At 39.8% G+C, this 22,143-nt stretch overlaps 1 protein-coding gene and 1 long non-coding RNA gene across 6 annotated transcripts in view; one reads left to right on the top strand and one right to left on the bottom strand.

The window, feature by feature from the left end:
- LGI1 (leucine rich glioma inactivated 1) overlaps positions 1-22,143 on the top strand; it is a 175,022-nt gene that overhangs the window by 12,776 nt on the left and 140,103 nt on the right. For 4 of the 5 annotated variants that reach the window (XM_085888011.1, XM_085887987.1, XM_085887995.1 and 1 more), the window contains exon 5: positions 21,278-21,349. The exons of the other annotated variant lie outside the window; for it this stretch is intronic. In XM_085888011.1, coding sequence (XP_085744137.1) covers positions 21,278-21,349 — 72 coding nt within the window. The remainder of the gene's footprint in view (positions 1-21,277; positions 21,350-22,143) is intronic. 5 annotated transcript variants of the gene reach the window in all.
- LOC147034735 (uncharacterized) overlaps positions 10,479-22,143 on the bottom strand; it is a 141,319-nt gene continuing 129,654 nt past the window's right edge. Inside the window, exons 3-4 of the long non-coding RNA XR_015059989.1 lie at positions 12,583-12,673; positions 10,479-11,161 (exon numbers count right to left, since the gene is read on the bottom strand). This is a non-coding gene — a long non-coding RNA (uncharacterized LOC147034735). The remainder of the gene's footprint in view (positions 11,162-12,582; positions 12,674-22,143) is intronic.

The raw sequence follows: 22,143 nt of genomic DNA, 5'->3' as shown, positions 1-22,143 counted from the left end.
TCAATCCGACAAGTGGTTGGAGAAAAACACGAATTCTGTGCGGACAAACAAACAAACCGAAATTTAATACCCTCTCCTTCGGCAAGGGTAATAATGGTGTCCTGAGCGTCTATAGAGCTCTCCAGAATTTATATCGGGTGACTTTTAACTTAATCCTCTGGATTTTTTGCATTGTGTTTGAGTGGCTGGTCACTTGTGCTTATATTATCATAATGTTCAAGGTAATGAGCTAATAGTTGTGTTGGGACAAAATTTGTCTCGCTAGATCAGCTAAAGGATCATTACTAAAATAAAGTCTTTGATGAGATGCTTTGTCAGCCAATGGAATTGGGGGTGGTGTCAAGGTCAGGAGGGGTGGGGGGATGGGGGTGGGGGATGGGGGGAGGTGGTCAGCACATGTTGATGAAGCTCGCAAGGCAGAAATGCTCACGAGGCTGTACCGTCAAAACGAAACATCTCAGAAGATAAAGAAAATAGGGTCATATTTGTACATGTAGTGTTTTAAAATAATGCTTCTTGCTACGAAACATGATTTATTCCAGTCTCTGAATATTTCGAATGAAATAATTCCATCCCATCATTTTTGACAGGCTTTTGTAGTAGCATAATTATATAGAACAAGTTATTTTGAAATTTGTATAAAATACATTCTATAGACATTGTCAAAAGCAAGTTCTATATAATTTTTACAATCGTACTCAACTTGAGGCCAAAATATAGAGGACAAATTCTTTCGAATTTTTATAAAATATTATAGAGAATTTGAGCCTCATGTTGTATAGAACATCTCCAGGGCTTGTTTTCAGTATTTCTATAGAACATGGCAATCTACAGGATTTCTTCCTATATAATATTTTATGGAGGGTGACACTACAACAGACTACAGTTTAATCAGATCTAATTACATCCGCAATCAAATAGGAGAACAAAGTTGCAACATTTCAACTGAGCAATTCTGTTGCTGCTATCATCTTGTAGATAAATAATACAAACGCTGTTCATTGGCCAGTTTCCTGTCTCCTCTTCCATTGCTTCACGCATCCCGTCACCAAATTTCATCGGCATAATTAACAGTCTTACAATTCTGCGTCTAAATTTACTTTCCACTCTTCCAGTCGAAAGTAATCTTTTCTCAACGCATTCACCATGCTGGATGACATCACAGCATTTTGGTGGGTGGTGCTTCAAGGCCAACTATCACAGGATAGTTGTTGTTCTATGGCTCTCCCATCCAATTAAATGTCATTTCATCCCATCATCCATATTTTACAGCTCTATCCGATTATCATAATCATGACTCGACATAAATGCATTTCCATGAACAGATGCACAAGAGAGTTTGATCGACTTGCAGGAGAACTTACATGCACTCGCACCTTTAAAACTCTTCCAGCTTCAAAACGTAAAGTCAAATGCCTGCTCCATTATCCATGGGGTAGGCCCAGCCAGTATTCCTGTTCTGAGACTGACAGATCCAAAGTTAGCCCTAATAAATCACTTGCTGCAATTACTTGCTCCGATTGATCTTCCATAGTGTGGAAATATCGTACTTCCCATTTAAATTTCACTGCTGTAATTTGTTGCTTTAGCTTGGCATTCGTTGCAAGAGACTCGACAGCTCTTTGGCTTCCACTGCTGATATGTGTTCTAGCTCACGCTTTCCAGGCAGAAAGCCAAGTGGAATACTTGGAAAAAAAAATGTGCGGTGTCATCTGGGGTGACCCCAAAAATTATACTGTGTCATATACAAGAGCATGTGAAAGTTATTTCAAAAAAACGTTTGAAGCATGTAGGAGAAAAAAACGTTTTATTTGAGTTTTAAAGTTCATGTCCTGACTTTAAATACTGATAGTGTTTTGGCCTATGATGCAACTATGGTTTGTGTTTCTTTATATACAAGGCTGACAGGATACTACAAAGGTAACATAATTAAATTTGAACTGAGTAGTCTAAGTTCAATTCATAACTAAATTATGAACTGCCATCCTTGGTGCTCTGCAAGCAGGCATTTTCAATAGTGTGATGTCTTAAAAGAGATGTTAAGTCAGTTGTCCTGTCTGGATTCACTGGTGCACGTTAAATGTCCCACGGTACCTTTTGCAAAGAATAGGTCATTGTTTGCTGGTACTACAGCCAAATTATAAATTACTGGTACGCTCTATGGGGTGGACTAGTGATTGGGCAACAGTGTAAATGGCAAAGCCACGACAAACGATGCAAACACGCAACCCGGTACTGTGTATGTATAGTGATGTCTTTATCCATTTTCTCATCACATCCTAACATTGCTCCTCGGGAAGTATCACAATACCAATCTTCCTATCATATGATTAACCTTCACAATCAACTTTCAACAGAAGTTCCTTTCCACAAAATCACCATTAGCCGTGACCCTTCTTGAACAAACCAAATTTGCAAACTGTTTTTCAAATCCAGATGCATAGAAGGCATTTTCAGTTGGACAAAGATGTTCTTTGGAATCTCAGATCTTTAAAGAGCCTGTTTTGGTGGAGTTGGAGAGTATAATCGCATTATTGGAATGCAATAACTGTAATCTGTTGTGATTGCACATGTTAAGGACTGTAATCATATATTAATTAATGAAATCAACAGAATATTGATTGAGGTATGCTCACCACCATGGGAAGCAAGAAGCTGACATTTTGGGCAACAACCGTATTTTGCCTGGATGAAGTGTTAATGCCCAAAATGTCAGCTTCTCCTTGTTTCTCATGGTGGTTCGCATACCTCAATCAATGCCCTGTTGATTTCATCGATTGGTCTACGTGCCCGCCAACACACATCGACACCTTCACCAGCAAGACCAGTTCTTCATTCTACCTGCAATCACATTATTACTTCTGCCACCAAAGGTGAAGGAGGTTATGTTTTCACTCCTCTCTGTTTGTTTGTTTGTCTGTGTGCAGGGTATCTCGAAAAGTTGTGTACGGATCCAAATGAAATTTTGTGGACAGGTTCGGTGTTTGACAAGGACGAACTGATTACATTTTGGTGAAGATCCGGATCCGGATCCGACTACAATAATTTTTTACGTGATTCCTCACCATTGTCAGATTGGGCTAAAAACGATATATAGCACGATATCTCAAAAATGTATTGGGCCCGATATGTTCTCGTGGATCAGGCATTACATGGCAGAGGTATGTGCTCCACTGAGTGCCCTTCTAGTTTTCTTAATAAATTACTCTCTCATTGTTTCTTGTATGGGAGTTAACAAGGATCAGGAAAACATCAACAAAGCAAAAGCTGAAGCTTTCACAAGCCCACAAACGAAGTGAGACTGTGTGGAACATACTCCCAGTTACTATTTCAATATCTCAACCTATTTTCATTATATTTGCATGACGATTTTATTAAATATATCTTCATGCATTGTGAACTTGTTTGAGGAACAACAAGTTCAATGATGTACAGGTGGTGGCTTTGAAACAACTGTAATTGATTTGATCATCAATTAAAATCTTCAGGTATCAACAATCAACATAAGTTTGAGCTTTTGATACAGTCTGGCATCCTGCCTTGGTCTCCAAACTCTCTGCCGATGGCATCCAATGCCAACTCCACACATTTCTTACCGAGTTATTCTTCTCTTGTAGCCAATGTGTGGCTCTCAACAGATTTCCTTTCATCTCCTCCTCTTCCTCCTCCTCCTCCATATGCAGCATAAGGCTGCAGGTAGCATTATTGGTGAAAGACAGGGATGTGCCGCTGATGCAGTGCCCCATTACCAGTACTCTGGCCGACTTCAGTGTACTGGGGTACATTACCAGTACACTAGGGTACTTCATTACGAGTACCCCCATTATTTCACCGACTTCAGAAAGAAGACAGGATGAATGAATCCCACCTGGTGTTAATTCAATGGTAGGATCAGGGCCCAAACACAGGACCCTAAGATCCCAAGCCAACCACCCTAATCACTAAGCCAACACCAGACTTCCTTTCATCGCCTCTCCCTGCTAAAGCTGCTGTCACACCTTGACGTTTTAGCCAGCGTACGGCAACGTATCAAAATGTATGTAAAACGCTGGCGTACGCTGAACTATTGATGTTTTTTTTTTCCAGTTTTGGGCATATTCATAACGAGTTAGACGTATGCATAACGTATTAGTAACGTACACAGAACGTTTCGATAACATATAGATAACTTATACCAACGAATACTTAGCGTGTTGTCGGTGTTCACAACCTATGCCCAACAATAGTCTAACTTGTGCATAGCACGGCAGCGTATCGCCGACGATCACGTGGCGTAGCCTATTAAAAGGCTGCGGCTCGACGATTCAAATCATAACCGCACTAGACATCGGAGTGTCAAGCCGCTGTCACACCTTGACGTTTTAGCCAGCGTATGCCGACGTATGAAAAATTTGCCGAATACGCTGGCACATGTCGAATACGTTATGGGTAAGTTTTGTATACGTTAAGAGCACGCTGAAACATGCTGAAGCACACTGGCATACGTCGTAGTATGCCAAGTACGTCGAAAAATTTTAAGCATGCTGAAAAATTTTCAACGTATGCCAGCGTATGACGCACACGTTCCGCATACGCTAGCCATAAGCTGTAGGCACGTTATGCGATCGTTGACACACGTCGACACACGTTACTTGTAAGTCACTCATAAGTCGAAACACGTCGAGGTAATGTTGAGCGTACCCGAAACTTATTTATAACCTAGGAGTAACGTGCTTTGAACCTATGAGTAATGTGCTTTGAACCTATGTGTAACGTATCTCCAACGCATATTGTTTGTAGATGTATTTGACGTCTTCCGGACGACCACAGAACTTACTGAACATGTCACTAACTTACAGCTACCGTATAATAGCATATTGGCAGCGTTTAGGGGAATTGGTATATAGAAATGGGCTTCACACAGGAGGAACCCGTCAGTGTTCCAGACTCCATGGTTTTTTTTTTTCTTCGGCATGACGGTGATGTTGACACTTCGATTTCTAGTGCTGTTATGATTTAAATCGTTGAGCGGCAACCTATTAATTTTATTATATTATAACCGCACTACAAATCGAAGTGTTAACATCACCGTCATGCCGAAGAAAAAAAAAAAAACGAAAAAAAAAACCATGGAGTCTGGAACACTGACGCTAAACATTACCTCGACGTATTTCGACTTATGAGTAACTTACAAGTAACGTGTGTCAACGTGTGTCAACGATCACGTAACGTGCCTACAACACATTACTCATAGGTTAGAAATAAGTTTCGGCTATGCTAAACATTACCTCGACGTGTTTCGACTGATGAGTAACTTACAAGTAACGTGTGTCGACGTGTGTCAACGATCGCGTAACGTGCCTACAACTTATGGCCAGTGTATGCGGAACGTGTGAGTCATACATCAAAAAATATCAAGTATGTTAAAATTTGTCGACGAGCACGGCGTACTACGACGTATGCCCGTGTGCTCTTAACGTATACAAAACTTACCTATCACGTATTCGACGTGTGCCAGCGTTTTAGACAAATTTTTCATACGTCGGCATACGCTGGCTAAATTCTTAAGGTGTGACAGGGCCTTAATGCTGGAGTGCAACAAGGCAGTGGTCTGGGCCCAGTACTCTTCCTAATCCTCAAAAATGATCTCTCTCACTCTCTGGAAAATCCCCTTTATCTATTTGCTGCTGACTCCACTTTCTGCCGTGACATCCCTCATCCTTCAGATAGGCAGGCTGCAGCCTTTTCCCTCTCTTCAGACCTTGCCAAAATCATACACTGGTCAAACACTTGGAATATGTCTTTCAATCTCGACAAATCTCACACTCACTCTCAAAAAGGACCATATATCAAACCCTCCCATCGACTTACTTAACAATCCTATTGAGGAAGTTCATTCACACAATCTCCTGGGTTTCATTATCAGCCATGTGATCTTTCTTGGGAAAACATTTCAAAGTTGGCCTTCAAAGCCAGCTGCCAACTGGGCATTCTCTGTTATACAAAGTCCTTCCTTGGCACACCTGAACTTCTATCCACCAACAAAGCCTTGATTTGCAGTTTCATAGGGTACTGTTCTCCCCTCTGGACTGAAGTCCCTACCTCACACCTTGCTCAGCTTGATGACAGGGAAACAAAAATCTTTAAAATCATTGGATATCCTGAAATGAAGCTGAATCTCTGTACCTGTCACAGTGACATCACAGCCAGATCGGTGGTCTATCTCTGTCTTCCACCACCACATATCTGATCATGTACCCTCTTGTCCTTTCTGTGTGCTGTACCCCGCTCCCTCCCCCAAGGTTTCTGCATCTGCAGAGTGCACACGGTCTGCCAGTATCCCCTTTCTGGTGAACTCTCCCAAAATCCACTCACTGCTCATCTACACTTATTCATTCCTCTGTCTTCCTTCCTATGCAACCAACTTGCTCAGTCTCTTCAATCTCTGTCTGCCCTCCAGTGCTGCAATACAACTGTTTACTTTGTTATAGTGCAAATATACAATGTACAATGCAAATATACAATGCGCATTGACATGTCACAGGATGTGACGTGGCATGTGGGAGGAGTCTGGCGGGCTGGACCAGAGCGATTGATGTGGAGTTGTGAGCTCTCAGCACAGCCTTGAACCAAAGTTACAACCTGGTTGCTTTATACTGTGATAAACACTTAAGCCTTTAGGCAGGGCATACAGCCTGACAATCTGACATATAGCCACACATTTAGTTTCACAACAGATTTCAGTTGTGGAGGGTTCAAATTTTGCCATCTCGTACCTTCATTCACAGCTTGATAGAGTACTGCTCTCCCCTCTGGACTGAAGCCCCTACCTCACACCTGCACAAAAAAGACTTTGCAACAAATTTCTTAAGTCGATAGACCTTTCACTCAAAGTCATGTTCACACTCCAAGAGCACCTTCTTTATTTAAACAGTTTAGTGCAGCTTGCTTCTCGTGAAGCAGCTGGCATTGCACCTCCTTATCAATACTGGCTGTGTTGTCTTCGAAATGAAGGATTTTTTTTTAATGCATACCCTGGCTTGTTTTACATTCGTGAAATTATTCCTGTTTTGCTGGCAAAAGACCTAAATAATCCCACCATTGACAAAGATTTGTAAAATCATTTCACATTTCTAAAATACGAGGTCAAATTTTTTTAAAACATAATTTTAAAAAGGGAATAATTTAAAAGACATTAAATGACCAATGCGAAGTATGCCTCTGAAAACGAGTAAAAGAAGGACACAATTAAATTTAAAATCTTCGGAAAACCCAGAAAGAGTAATATCAGTAAAACTTACAAGTTTTAAAAAAGAGAGACTGATATAAAATTTATCAAGTCTTTCAAATGACAAGTTATTACCTCCACCACCTAAGGTGAAGGAGAGAATGTTTTCACCCCTTTCTATTTGTTTGTTTGAGTGCAGGATATCTCAAAAGGTTGTGGACGGATTCGGACGAAACCTGGTGGACATGTTGCGTGTGTGTGACAAGGAAGAATTGATTCAATTTTGGTGAAGATCCGAATCCGGATCCGGATCTGATAATTTTTTGTTAAGTGATTCTTCACTATTGAGAGATAGGACCAAAAACGATATACAGCATGATATTTCAAAAATATATTGGGCCTGACATGTTTTCATGGATCAGGTATTACATGGTGGAGGTATGCGCTCTACCAGGTGCCCTTATAGTTTAACATGCAATGACACCAAGTAAATTGTTAAGCATTCTAGTGTTGTAATTCACAAGCATCACCAAGATCACGTTGTGACAAAAGTGTGGACAAACTCCTAGCCCTAGCTGGATGAGGTTCAGGGCTGTTCCGATTGATGATTGGGTCTAACGTACAATTAAAGTCACCACCTAAGCACAATAGGGTATCGGGGCAAGATTATTAAGGAAGGAAAACGATTCATTAAAAAGGGTTGCCCTGGGTGTGCTGTCACTTCGAGAATAAACATTGACAATTAAAATCTGCTGATAATTATATAAAAATTCATTTGAAACTAAATAATCAGGTGCAATTTCTTTAAAAACAAGAGAGGAGATGGGAGGGTGTGCATAAATATAAAAAGCAACACTGACACTCAGAGGCTGTGCTACTTAAACATAGGACCACCTATCCTGATACTCACTTGCATCAGGAGCGAGTCATTCAACCCCACCCTCCCCCTCCCCAGCAGACCTCCTTAGACCCTGAATTTTTTGTTGTCGTGAGCAAACTTAGGTACATCACGTGTGATGAAGGTTGTGGTCAAGTTTCAATGAAATTGTGCGTGTAGTTTGGAGAAGAGAACAAATACCTATTTTGGGGGGGTCAAAAATCCTCCTGTAGACCCCCTTAATGAACACAGATTTTTATGCAGATGATACACTTTAGTACATCACGGGTGGTAAAGGTTATGGTCAAGTTTCATCAAAATCGTGTGTGCCGTTTCAGAGAAGAGCAAACACCTATTTTGGGAGGCTCAACCCCCCCCCCTCACGTTCCTTTCATGAGCACAGATCTTGATGCGATCAATATACCTTCGTTCGGCATCAGATATGAAGCTTGTAGCCAAGTTTCAACAAAATTATGTGTTTGGTTCAAGCGATAATGACTGAAGTGTTGACGGACTGACTCACCAACGGACACTGCTCGATCGCATAAGCTCCCCGGACTAAAGTCCAGGTGAGGTAAAAAAAAACAAAAAAAAAACAAGTGCCTTTCAACTTCAGTGTCCAGTCTCTCAGTCTGCAATGCAATTTGCGGTGGCATGAGTTTCTCGTAAAAGAAACATTCTTTTTGGAACACAGAAATGGTATCGGAGAGCTAAAGAACGTGTGGCCCTAAATGGAGTTCTTTCATCCCCTCTTCCTGTGCAGGCTGGAGTTCCTCAAGGTAGCGTTCTGGGCCCTGTTCTTTTTCTGGTTTTCATCAATGATCTCTCGGACTCTCTGGAAAATTCTCTATTTCTCTTTGCCGACGACTCCACCCTCTGCCGTACCATCTGTCATCCCTCAGACCGGCAAGCAGCAGCTTCTTCGCTCACTGCAGATCTGGATAAAATCACAAACTGGTCCAACACGTGGAACATGTCTTTCAATCCAGACAAATCTCACACTCTCACTATGTCTCTTCGAAAGGACCGTTTACAAACCCCCCCCATCCACTTTCTCAACAATCCTCTGGAAGAAGTCTTTTCTTTCAAGCTTCTAGGTCTCACTATCTGCCATGACCTTTCCTGGGAAAGTCACATTTCCAACCTCGCCTCAAAAGCCAGTCGCCGACTGGGAATCCTCCGTCGTGCTAAGTCCTTCGTCAGCCCTCTTGAGCTCCTGACCACTTACAAAGCTTTTGTCCGTAGCCTGATGGAGTACTGCTCTCCCCTCTGGGCTGGTGCTCCTGCCTCCCACCTTTCTCGGCTTCACGCTGTCGAAACCAGGGATTTAAGATCATCGGCATCTCCCGCAATGAAGCTGAGTCTTTGGGCCTCTCACTCAATCACCGCAGGTTGGTCGGTGGTCTTTCTGTCTTCCACCGACTCCTCTCCAGCCTTGCCCCCCTGCTCTCTCTGCGATTTGTCCCCACCACATTTCCACAGGGCGCTCAAGGTCCGCCAACAACCCCCTTCTGGTAAAACTACCAAAATCACGAATCACTGCTCATCTTCACTCTTTCATTCCTCTTTTTTCCCGCCTTTGGAATAAACTTCCTCACTCTATTCTTTCCCATTCTTCCCTCCAGGCTTTCAAAACAGCTGTTCACCACCACCTCTTATCTTCCCCCATCCAAATCCTCGATCTTTTTTACCCCCGATAATCCACCCAAGCCCACTTCCTTCATTTCTCCTGCTTTCCTTCCTGAAAGTCCCTGTAATGTCCATCTTCTCTTCGCCATGTTCCCCGTCCCATCCCCATCCCTCTCCCTTCCACAGTTCACCTAATGTGTCTGTTCCCCACTGTTTTGTCCCTTCCACTCCCACCTCTCTTGTCTCATGCCTCCTTGCTGTGAGTTGTGTGTTAGCTCTCATACGAGCCTCGACAATGTATACAAAAAAAAAAAAAAACATGCTCTCAGTGTTAACACGACTGAGTTATAGGTCTATCTACTTCAGAAACTTGTTGCAAAGACTTTATTTTTTTTTTTTAAAGCTCCTAACAGGGTCTAAATATATATATATATATATATATATATATATATATATATATATATATATATATATATATATATATATATAAATATAAAAGGGTCTTATGGGGTCTACATGTCCATCAGGGTGTAAAGGAGTGAAGCTGTAGTAAAGAAATTACCTCATGTTAGTAAATCAATTAACTCTGGAGGGAAACATGGCAAATAATGGGCCAAATGACCTCCTCATGACTATTTAAAAATCTGATTGTAGAAAGTTTTGGCGCGAATCAACTCTGGGAGCTCAAAGCGGTAAGGTCACAAACAAAAAACATTTCGTTTTTTTTTTTATAAATGGACAACCTATTTTACTGCTGCAGCCTCTTCTTCCTCTTCTCAGAGAGGTGGTGTCACATTTTTTCTTCCATCAACCAGTTTACAGTGAGATCTCTCGGCAAAGCCATGGCTAATAGAGAAATGCTCTATCAGAACACCATTCAAATGTGATGGGGGAAATAGACGTGAAGACACGGGATGAACGACTAACAAGGACACACCAATTGGGATGCCTTAGAACTTATTTCCCAAAGGTTGGTTTGCATGTACCATATGACAGGATGGAAATAAAACCCCTGTGCAAAAGACAAACAATATGTACAGTGGGTCAATCATGGCATTTACAATGTTACATGCATCACCCCATAAGGAACATCATTTCTTAAGAGATTTACATCCATTCCAACATTGCAAGTATCAAATACAGATATTTTACAGTGGTGAGCCTGGATGTAAGTTCATCTCACTCAAGACAATGAATGCAGTTTGAATCTCTTTCCAAGTATGTATTTGCCATAGCTACAACAAATGTAATGCAATAATTATGAGGGCATTGCATTTGGCACAGCTTACTTTTACATTTGGCATCCATTGCAAATAAATACAAACTCACCCCAAACAGGTGGGCTGTATAGCTCGAACCAGTGTTCTGAACTATTCAGCGAGTGTTACATCATAGTCAGTACTCAAGGTGAGTAGCCGCAACAACATCTGGATGACATAATCAAAGGCCTGCCCAGAAGAGCAGTTGGACACTTGAAGTCAGAATAACTGTTCCTTCAATCCAGCTCAACCATAATTATGAACGATCAAAATAAATCCTGAATGCGAGCATGTCAGGATGCCAGTTACTGTCCATCACGTTCAAGTTTACAGTATAAACGATAAAGACATGACAGAAGTAAATAGACACCTTAAATTTCTTCTTTTCATCTGTATAACAGTTTTACTCAGTGATTTGTACCAATATTTGACTATTTATTTGCAGAAACGAGTTCCTGGGTCTTGTTGAACAATTAACTAAGCCTCGAAGCCAGGGAGCACACAAACTTTCTGATTTTCAGAGGACGAATTGTTGGCCATTTGGAAGGTGGAGTCAGCCAGTGTCAGAGAGCTCAGAACCTTGGCATTCCACTTTCTACGGTCAATTGGGTGATTGTACAATTCACCAGCGAAGGCAAGGAATCCACAGCTTCCCGTTCTGGTCGATCTGGGCCCTCAGAAAGGTGTCTTCGAGCTGTCAAGCAGTCCATTGAGAAAACTCCCCGTTCTAAGACAGCAGATGTTGCAGAGGAGGTCCAGGTTAGCGCAACAGCTGCCATGCAGTACCTTCATCAACTGGGCTACTATGGAAGAGCCGCGAGGAGAAAACCTCTTTTTAGACCAGCTAACATTCAAAGGAGAAAGAAGTGGGTGACGAGATGGCCACCAGATCCTTGGTGTTTTGGCAAACTGTAATTTTTTTCAGATGAGTCCCAATTTACTCAATTTTCTGACAGTGGACGCGTATGGGTCTGGAGACTTCCCAGTCAAGAGTTTTCTTTGAACCGATTGCAGCCAACTGTCAAACACGGTGGTTTTTCAGTGATGGTGTGGGGAGCAATCTGGAGCGCTGGTTGGTCAGAGCTTGTGGAGTGTGTTGGGAACATCAACTCCACTATAGACATTTCTATCCTTGAGGATGGATGTCTCCCTGCCTTCTTCACTGGTCAGATGGTCAAAAACAACACTGTTCATGGAAGATGGAGCTCCATGCCACACTGCAAAAAAAGACCAAAGAATGGTAGGACAGAAACGGGATCAAGCGACTTCCACGGCCAAGTCAGTGTCCTGACATGAATCCCATTGACCACCTCTGGACCATATTGGATCGAGCTGTGTAGAAAAAGTCCAGGAAACCAACATCACGGGCAGAATTCCTCAACCTTTTGCGTGAAGCCTGGACAGAAATCCCACAAGAGAAAATTCCGGAACTCGTGAGTTCTATGCCTGAAAGAGTAAAAGCATTGAAATCTTCAAATGGCAAGTCCACCAAATACTTGTGTTTGTATTAAAATAGATCAAATGTTCTTCAAATATTCAATAAATAAATTATTTCAAAATCACGGTATCTATTTACTTGTGTCATGTCTCTGTGCAAGCTGGAATTTTACCTTGAAGTTTACGTAGTCCAGCCGGAATCTCGATCATAGCAAGGAAGGCAGTAATGGTGGTGGCGTCCAGGTCACCCACAGCTCAAAGCACCTGTTAATCATTGACACAACGCAATCATTAAAACATCACTCTTTGTATCCTCCTAACATTAAAAAATACACCCGAATGTGATGAGGATACAAATCACAATTTACATGGAAGGGGATTTTAAAAAACTATTGATGAAATTCCTCGCTGTTCATACAACTCCGGAAACACTCAGTATCACGAACAGCTGCACAAAACATATCAATAAACCTTTTTTTTTAACACGAAATTAACACTTCACACAGGGTTTATGGGAAAGCTCACCCAGACATGCCCAAAAGTCCTTTAATTGTCTCCTTTTAATTGTTTCTACCAACAATACACACTCCAAAAAGAAATTCTCATTTGAGGTGAGACATCGATGATGAAATTAATCAAATATCTACGATCAAAAATCAAATCACGATGTTAACTTGGTTCTTTTAAACTGTACGATGCATGTATATTTGAGGTGTACATTTGGTGAAGTTAGCCAAGATGGCAACCTTTTATTATACAAACTCTTTTCACCCTTGGAAGTTACGTCTTTGGATGAACAGTAAGAATGCCTTTTAAATTGCAGTGTGGATTGTATTTGTACTATGTTCGGTTTTTGAATGATTAGCACATTTGAGAGGTCATGTGACTCCTCCTTCATCGATCTTACTGATCATGGTAACGTCGTAATTAAGTTTTTTTTTCACATTTGACACTATATTTGACGATCGGAGGTTACCATCTCACCAAATATATCAGTATCCAAAAGTACCAAATATATCACAAAAAAAACCCCAAATGTATTACCAAATATATCAAATATAGTCCCAAACATACTAAATATAGTCCCAAATATAGGCTTCCCAAATACAGTACCAAATATATCAAATACCAAATATAACAAAAATATACTAAAATGACAAAAATACCAAAATCCCAAAAATAGATTACAAATATATCAAAAGGTTGAAATCCGAAAGAAAATGGGCATTTTATGAAGCATTGTATATATGGATCTACCCTTGCGGAGATGGCGACAGGTGGCAGCTCAGGTGATTATAATATAATTTATGAAATGTGGGAAAATGATTGTTTAAAACGCCTATTATGGTACACCGTGGTAAATAATGTTATCCTATAAAGTTTTGTGGCAATTAACCTTAGGAGTGCAGAGTAGTAGGGTCACACACAAACAAACATTTCAAACACAAACAAATATTTCACAAACATATATATATATGTATGTATGTATGTATGTATGTATGTATGTATGTCTGTGTATATATATATATATATATATATATATATATATATATATATATATATATATATATATATATATATATATATATATATATACATATACATACATATATATATATATACATATACAGTATATATATATATATATATATACATATACAGTATATATATATATATATACATATACAGTATATATATATATATATATACATATACAGTATATATATATATATATATATATATATATATATATATATATATATATATATATATATATATATATATATATATATATATATACAGTATATATATATATATATATATATATATATATATATATATATATATATATATATATATATATATATATATATATATATATATATATATATATATATATATATATATATATATATATATATATATATATATATATATATATATATATATATATATATATATATATATATATATATATATATATATATATATATATATATATATATATATATATATATATATATATATATATATATATATATATATATATATATATATATATATATATATATATATATATATATATATATATATATATATATATATATATATATATATATATATATATATATATATATATATATATATATATATATATATATATATATATATATATATATATATATATATATATATATATATATATATATATATATATATATATATATATATATATATATATATATATATATATATATATATATATATATATATATATATATATATATATATATATATATATATATATATATATATATATATATATATATACAGTATATATATACATATACAGTATATATATACATATATATATATATATATATATATATATATATATATATATATATATATATATATATATATATATATATATATATATATATATATATATATATATATATATATATATATATATATATATATATATATATATATATATATATATATATATATATATATATATATATATATATATATATATATATATATATATATATATATATATATATATATATATATATATATATATATATATATATATATATATATATATATATATACACAGTATATACTCAACAGCCAAGGGGGAAAGTAAATGTATGCTCACAATTACAAGGGTTTATCACTCAGCTAATCCTTGTGAATGGATCCCAGCAACATTGTCTTTGACCATCTGGGCTACTGCACATCATTCTTCAGGAAAGTCAGTTGTACCTCTGGGACCATGCTCCTATTTAAATGCTAATTATTTCTTCCGCCTGGACCAAGGTTGCTGAACTAAACTGCTTCATGATGGAGCACTGCATGGTGTTGGCTTAATGGTTAGGGTGGTGGGCTTGAGTTCCTAAGATCCTGAGTTCAAATCCCCCTTGGCTGTTGAATTAATTCCAGGTGGGGTTGACTCTGTCATCCTTCCGAGGTCGGCAAAATGAGTGCCAGCTTGCTGGTATCCTGTGTTGGAGTGGCGACCCGTCCAGGATTGTGCCTGATAGCCAAGGAGACTGCTTTGGCAGCACCGACGCTCTGCACAAAGTATGGTCCCAATGGATGGATGGAGCACTCCAACGACATAAACTCCAATTTCTAACTCCTGATTGCTCCTGCAGACCATCTTTTATCCTGGCAGAAGGGCAGTACTCCACAAATGAAATCATCTCTTTCCCCACCATCGTCCAGGTGTCTGCCATTGTATAAATAAATGTCCAGCAGATGGGGTGCATGACCACAGATATATGCCATTTCTCTGGTTTCAGAACAATCTTTGCTGTTTTGTGTCAGTGGACAGGAAAGAAGGTGGGGATGTCCCTCCATGTAAATCAACACTTCCAATCACAGCTGAGAAACAATGGCGGTAATCATTTTCATTGAGGTTCTGATCAAGGTTGGCACTTCAGCAATGGCTGCTGCATTCTATGCGAGAATCTAAATAGCTTATTCTCAGTTCCTTTCAAGGCCTCTTTAATTCGCTGGTAGAGAACAATACATGAAATTTGCATCTCAGATATCTGTTTTCATGTCCCGAACGATAAGATCCAAACAAATGATAATACATACATGACAAGTATGTTATAATAGTATGCAATAAACATAGGGGCAATACCCCTTGGGGCAGAACTGGTAGTGGCTGGATAAGAAAACCAGGGAACCACTGGTAGGCATGGATGACCCACAAAATATGTAATGGAGAAGAAAGGAAATACCTTTGGAATTTTTACTTTTTATGCTGTGAACAAACTTTGGTACATCATGGGTGATAAAGGTTGTCGTCAAGTGTCATCGAAATTGTGTGTGTGGTTTCAGAAAAGAAAGCAAATACATATTCCCCCCCCCCAGCCCCCCTACCCCCGTAATACACCCTCAGACTTAGATTTTTTTTAATGGTGTGAACAAACTTTGGGACATCACGGGTGATGAAGGTGGTTGTCAAGTTTCATTGGAATTGTGTGTGTAGTTTCTGAGAAGAAAGCAAATACCTATGTGATAAATTTTAAGATTTGGGATACGATTTTTACCTTATTTAAACGGTTAAACCATTTTTCGTACATTTTATTATGATAATAAAATGCGGTGATGAAATGTTTTGACCAGGACAGTTTGGTACAAGTCTGTACTACTCCGTCATGGAGTAATGGACGTGTTCGAACATCGACACTCACGAGTGAGAGAGTGCATGAGAGAGAGAGTGAGAGAGTGAGAGAGTGAGAGAGTGAGAGAGTGAGAGAGTGAGAGAGTGAGAGAGTGAGAGAGTGAGAGAGTGAGAGAGTGAGAGAGTGAGAGAGTGAGAGAGTGAGAGAGTGAGAGAGAGAGTGAGAGAGAGAGAGAGAGAGACAGAGTGAGTGAGTGTGAGCGAGAGAGAGAGCGAGAGAGAGTGAGTGAGAGAGAGTGTGAGAGAGAGTGTGAGAGAGAGAGAGAGAGAGAGAGAGAGTGGGTGAGTGAGTGAGAGAGCGGGTGAGTGAGTGGGTGAGTGAATGAGTGAGTGTGAGAGTGAGAGTGAGAGTGAGAGTGAGAGTGAGAGTGAGAGTGAGAGTGAGACTGAGAGTGAGAGTGAGAGAGTGAGAGAGAGAGAGAGAGAGAGAGAGAGTGAGTGAGTGGTGAGTGAGTGAGTGAGTGAGTGAGTGAGTGAGTGAGTGTGAGAGTGAGAGTGAGAGTGAGAGTGAGAGTGAGAGTGAGAGTGAGAGTGAGAGTGAGAGTGAGAGTGAGAGTGAGAGTGAGAGTGAGAGTGAGAGTGAGAGTGAGAGTGAGAGTGAGAGTGAGAGTGAGAGTGAGAGAGAGAGAGAGAGAGAGAGAGAGAGAGAGAGAGAGAGAGAGAGAGAGAGCGTGAGAGAGAGAGAGAGAGAGAGAGAGAGAGAGAGAGAGAGAGAGAGAGAGAGAGAGAGAGAGAGAGAGAGAGAGAGAGAGAGAGAGAGAGAGAGAGAGAGTGAGAGTGCTCAGTCTGCGATTCAGTGTCTTTTCTGAGTCTGTACCATACACACTTCATTGATTTTCTTCAAGAGATCTTTACAATGCCAAAACGAAAGCATAAGTTCACTGCATAACGAAAGCCAAAATTCCCGTGGTCGAGAAGAATGGGAGGCCAAGTGCTTGGTTTATGTCGAGCTGGTATGTACGTCTTGGTGGCAAATAAAGGTGATACTGATTTACAATCTCATGTGGACTCGGACAAGCACAATATTTCCAGTAATAATTCAATATTTTGACTGGAAGAACGGCGGTTTGCAGTCAAAATTAATCGAGGTCCGAAACACACCTAATGAAACTGCTGATACGATTGGCCAATATGTAAATTAAACTCTTGAAAAGTGTCCCTTCCCCTTGATCTGATCAGCCCATCTGGAGAAGAAGATGTTTAAAGGTTTTAGGGTAAATTCAATATGGCCACCAAACCATGTGATCTATCAATTATAAATTAACAAACTTGTTCAAGCATGTCTGGGGAATATGTAAAGTTTTGCCTCAATCTGTTCCGTTTCAGAGAAGATTTTTTTTAATTATAGAAATTTTCAATCCAATATGGCTGACAAACCACTTGACCTATGACATCACAAGTGTAAATTCTGCCTCGAATGGGGGAGGGGATCACGCTCGTGAAGTTTCGCGTTAATCGGATAAGGTGCGTTTTTCTAACCAAGATGGCCACCAAACCATGTGACTTGTGATGTGATAATTTTTATCCCCCGCCGCATGGTGGAAGGGGGATATTGTTGTCACCCGGGTCGTCCGTCCGTCCGCCGTCCGTCCGTCCGCGCGTCAACATTTATAGCTGTAAGTGCGATAACTCATAAACTGTTCGCCATATCGATTTGAAATTTGGCTCACACATGTACCACCTGAAAAGGAAGAACCCTATTGATTTTGGGCGTGGCCGGATCCAAGATGGCCGACTAGCACGGCCATCTTGAAAAAAATGTTTCAATGGCGGGGGATTCCCCATCTCTGATGGGTATATTTAACCATGTATGCAGCCATGAAGGTAGATTATAATAGTTGCAAAGTTTTGCTTCGATTTGTGAAGTAGTTCCAAAGAAAACATTATGTAATATTTTTCTTCAATCCAATATGGCTACCAAACCATGTGGCCTATTAATTATTCATATACAACCTTATATCCCCTACCCTTGGAGAATAGGTTTTTGAAGTTTCCCTTTGATCTGACCAGCCACTCTGGAGAAGATGTTTGAAGGTTTTAGGGAAAATTCAATATGGCCACCAAACCATGTAACCTATCAATGAGAAATTAACCAACTTGTAAAAGGATGGCATGGGGAATGTGCGTGTAAAGTTTTTCCTCAATCTACCCAGCCGTTTTGGAGAAGAGGATTAAAAAAAAAAAAACTTTCAAAACAATATGGCTGCCGAACCAAGTGACCGATGACGTCATAAATTTTTTTCTACAGTGAATAGTTACGTAGATGATGCTCAATAAATTTCAAATTTTTCCGATGCAGCGCTCTCCCTGTCGAATTTTCACCAGGATACCACTGCACGAATGACGTCATGAAAAATCACTCGTATTCCCCATGGGGAGTTCTTAATATGTGCCAAGTTTTAATTTTTTCCATTGCACGGTTTCAGGGATACAGCGGTCCAAAGTTTTTCGGTTTTCCAAATATGGTGCCCATACCACGTGACCTATGACGTCATAAGTATCAATTAAGGATGCTATCAAAAAAGATACATACTATGGTGAAAATTTTGCGTCGATCGGACTTACGGTTCCCGAGAAAATGAATGTTAAAGCAAAAAAAACAGAAATTGCAGGCGGAAGAAAAAAAAAAAAATAAACATAAGAAAAATAATAGGTTACCCAGCCGTGTAGATTTGGTACCCTAATAAACAGAAAAAAAAACAATAGGTTACCCAGCCTTGTAGGCTTGGTACCTTAACGAATAAATTCCACTGTCAAGGCCTCACACACCGACTGAAATACGGACAATGGGGATACAAAATAAAAAGAAAAACCCTCCTTTGCAAGTATACTTGTACTCAGCTTGGCCCAGAGCTGATCCTTGTCGAACTGGCATCGAGGCGCTTCTCTCGTAGCAGGGCAGACGTACGCCAGGCAATCCGTGAGTGGCTCTCCACACAAAGGCTCAAACTGTGCCAGCCTTCCTCTTTCCAAAAGTGTGCAAGCCAACTCCAAACCTCTTCAAAAGCGCCACCTGCCTTGTGCGTTCCTCATACTGACCTCGTGTGTGCGCTCTGCCGATCTCTCGTCGTCCTATCCAGACAGAAATCTTCCACAATCCAAAAGTGTGCAAGCCTCCCTGCCCTCAACCACGATCACACCAATCTATCTCTGCAGATCCGCACTCTCTCTTGTGCGCTCCCTTCTCTTTCCCACTCTATGTCTTCCGTCTCCGGGGCGTGGCCTGCTCGCACCAAACCCGGGAAGGTGGGGCTTCTCCTGCTCGGCTAGCCTCTGAAATCATGCCCACCAATCGTCCCTCGGGGGTGTGACTTCACCTTTTCCTCTTCATGGTTTTGATTATAAAGACATAAGGAAAAATCACAGAGGGCAATCACATGCTGGGGAACTTACTCCCTAAGCTTACTTATTCTTACTCCCTAAGCTAATTAACACCGCACTACCCCTCGTGTGGTCACACGTAACACTTAAGCTCACAGATTCCCTCTCTTAGTTGCATCGAGATGCTTTGTACTCGTCAACAAACCAAGCAACTCTACACAATGCTAAATTCCCTATTAAATTCTTCCATCTACCCCCACAGCCGTAACACTATAATGCAGGCATAATTAATATATCAAATCACAAAGAAGGATGGCAGGCTGAGTCAACCCCACCGGGTATTAATTCAACGGCAAGCAGGATTTGAACTCAGGATACTAGGATCACACACTCACCACCCTAACCATCAAGCCAAAACCAGGCATACCTCGCTATCAAATGCAGTGAATGGAATGTACCAGATAATTAGTCAATAAATATGTGTGACATAGCTTTTTATATACGAATATCTAGGTTCATGAAAGAGGTGAATGACATGATGGAAGGTTGATAAACTGACAATGGGGATGAGGAGAGCAGGCTGAGAAAAGACATGTACAGCTAACAGGGAATCAGTTATTTTCCATGACAAATGCAACTGCATATCTTGTTGCTTGTTGCACAGTATTTTGTTAAAAATGCGATTTTGTTCAGTACGAGTCATTTATTATAATAATATTACCATTTCTTTCGCACCGTAAAGGCACATAGGGCTGCCAAGGCAGTTTCATTGGCAAAGGAGTACAGTCCTGGATGGGTCTCCACTCCAACGCAGGTTACCCCAAATGGTTATTACCCTAGTACACTGGTACTCATTTTGCCCACCTCAGAAGGATGACAGGCTGAGTCAACCCCACTTGGTGTTAATTCAACAGTGAAAAAACAGGGGCTCAAACTCAGGACCCTTAGGTCCAAAGCCAGCCACCTCAACCGCCAAGCCAACACCAAGCAATTAATGATTTATAAGTGAGCTTTATTTGCAATTAATTTTTATAAATCGCAGATTTACTTATTCAGCTCGGTCTTAATAGCAGTGAAACTGAAGCCAAAGAGCATTGCATTCCAAGTTACATTTGAGTCTAATTCTTTCAAACTGCAACGGTGGATTAAAAAAAAAAATCAGAGAGATCACCATCCACTTAGTTATACCTTGGCTGGCTGTTTACAGCATCCCAGTGCCCTGGGTTGTTACTGCCAAAATCCCTCCATATGTGGTGCATGGAAATGTCCATATTGATTAAAATGTCATGCTTCTGTTGCATTAATGATGCAATAACGTTGACGTTGCTAAATGTTTTCAGCTTCATCGACAACAACAATATCCAGTCGATATCGGGAAACGCATTCCAAGGGCTGAAGTCTTTGACTCACTTGTGAGTATGTAGCTGTGCAAGCAATATTAGAATGCACTACCTCCACCACAACCAACACCAGCTAGGAGGAGCTTTCGTTTCCCAGCTTTGGCAATCAATATCACACCACTGCACATTGTATTTCAAGCAGTAATCTTTAAACATGACATTTCTGTTCATATTTTTTTTTTCACCAAACATGCAGCAATACCATGATACGAGGGAATTAAAGTTTGGAGTGGTCTTTTGATTGCAGAATATTTAACAAAAAAAAAATTAACATTCCCTACTTTGAGCAGTTTGTAACAATACTGATCAAAGCATTCTGGGTAAAACAAACATGCTGGCCAACATTGTTGTCAAGTCAGCTGCAATTGGCTGTACAATTGCTACAGGAGAATCTTCTTTTTCTTTAACTGCCACAATTATTACCATGTTCTTGTGGGGTTGGCAGGGGGAAGCTTGGCCCAAGTCTTTCACCAACTGATGCAGGGCTGGATTTAGACATGTGGGTGGCCCCTGGGCAGCCTTCAGCAGTAGAGGCCCACCCTATCTTAAAATACTAAAAAGGTGACAAGACATATTTACAGTCATCCATAAAGTATATTTTTCAAGAACAAAGAATCTGAACTTGTATATAAATAGAGAATGAGATAAGATGAATATCTTATATCTGTTGTAGATGAATATCTTATATCTGTTCCACTAACTACCAACGACCATTCAGGCACTCACAAATTTCCATTTTTCCATGAAATATGTGGAGGCCCCCTGGTTGTGGAGGCCCCTGGGCAACTGCCCAGCTTGCCCATGCC

Source organism: Eptatretus burgeri, chromosome 1, assembly GCF_056783735.1.
Source record: "Eptatretus burgeri isolate ZD-2024b chromosome 1, Ebu_testis_v1, whole genome shotgun sequence".
Lineage (NCBI taxonomy): Eukaryota > Metazoa > Chordata > Myxini > Myxiniformes > Myxinidae > Eptatretus > Eptatretus burgeri.
The sequence above is the reverse complement of the archived record's forward strand: the minus strand, read 5'-3'. Positions and strand labels throughout refer to the sequence as shown.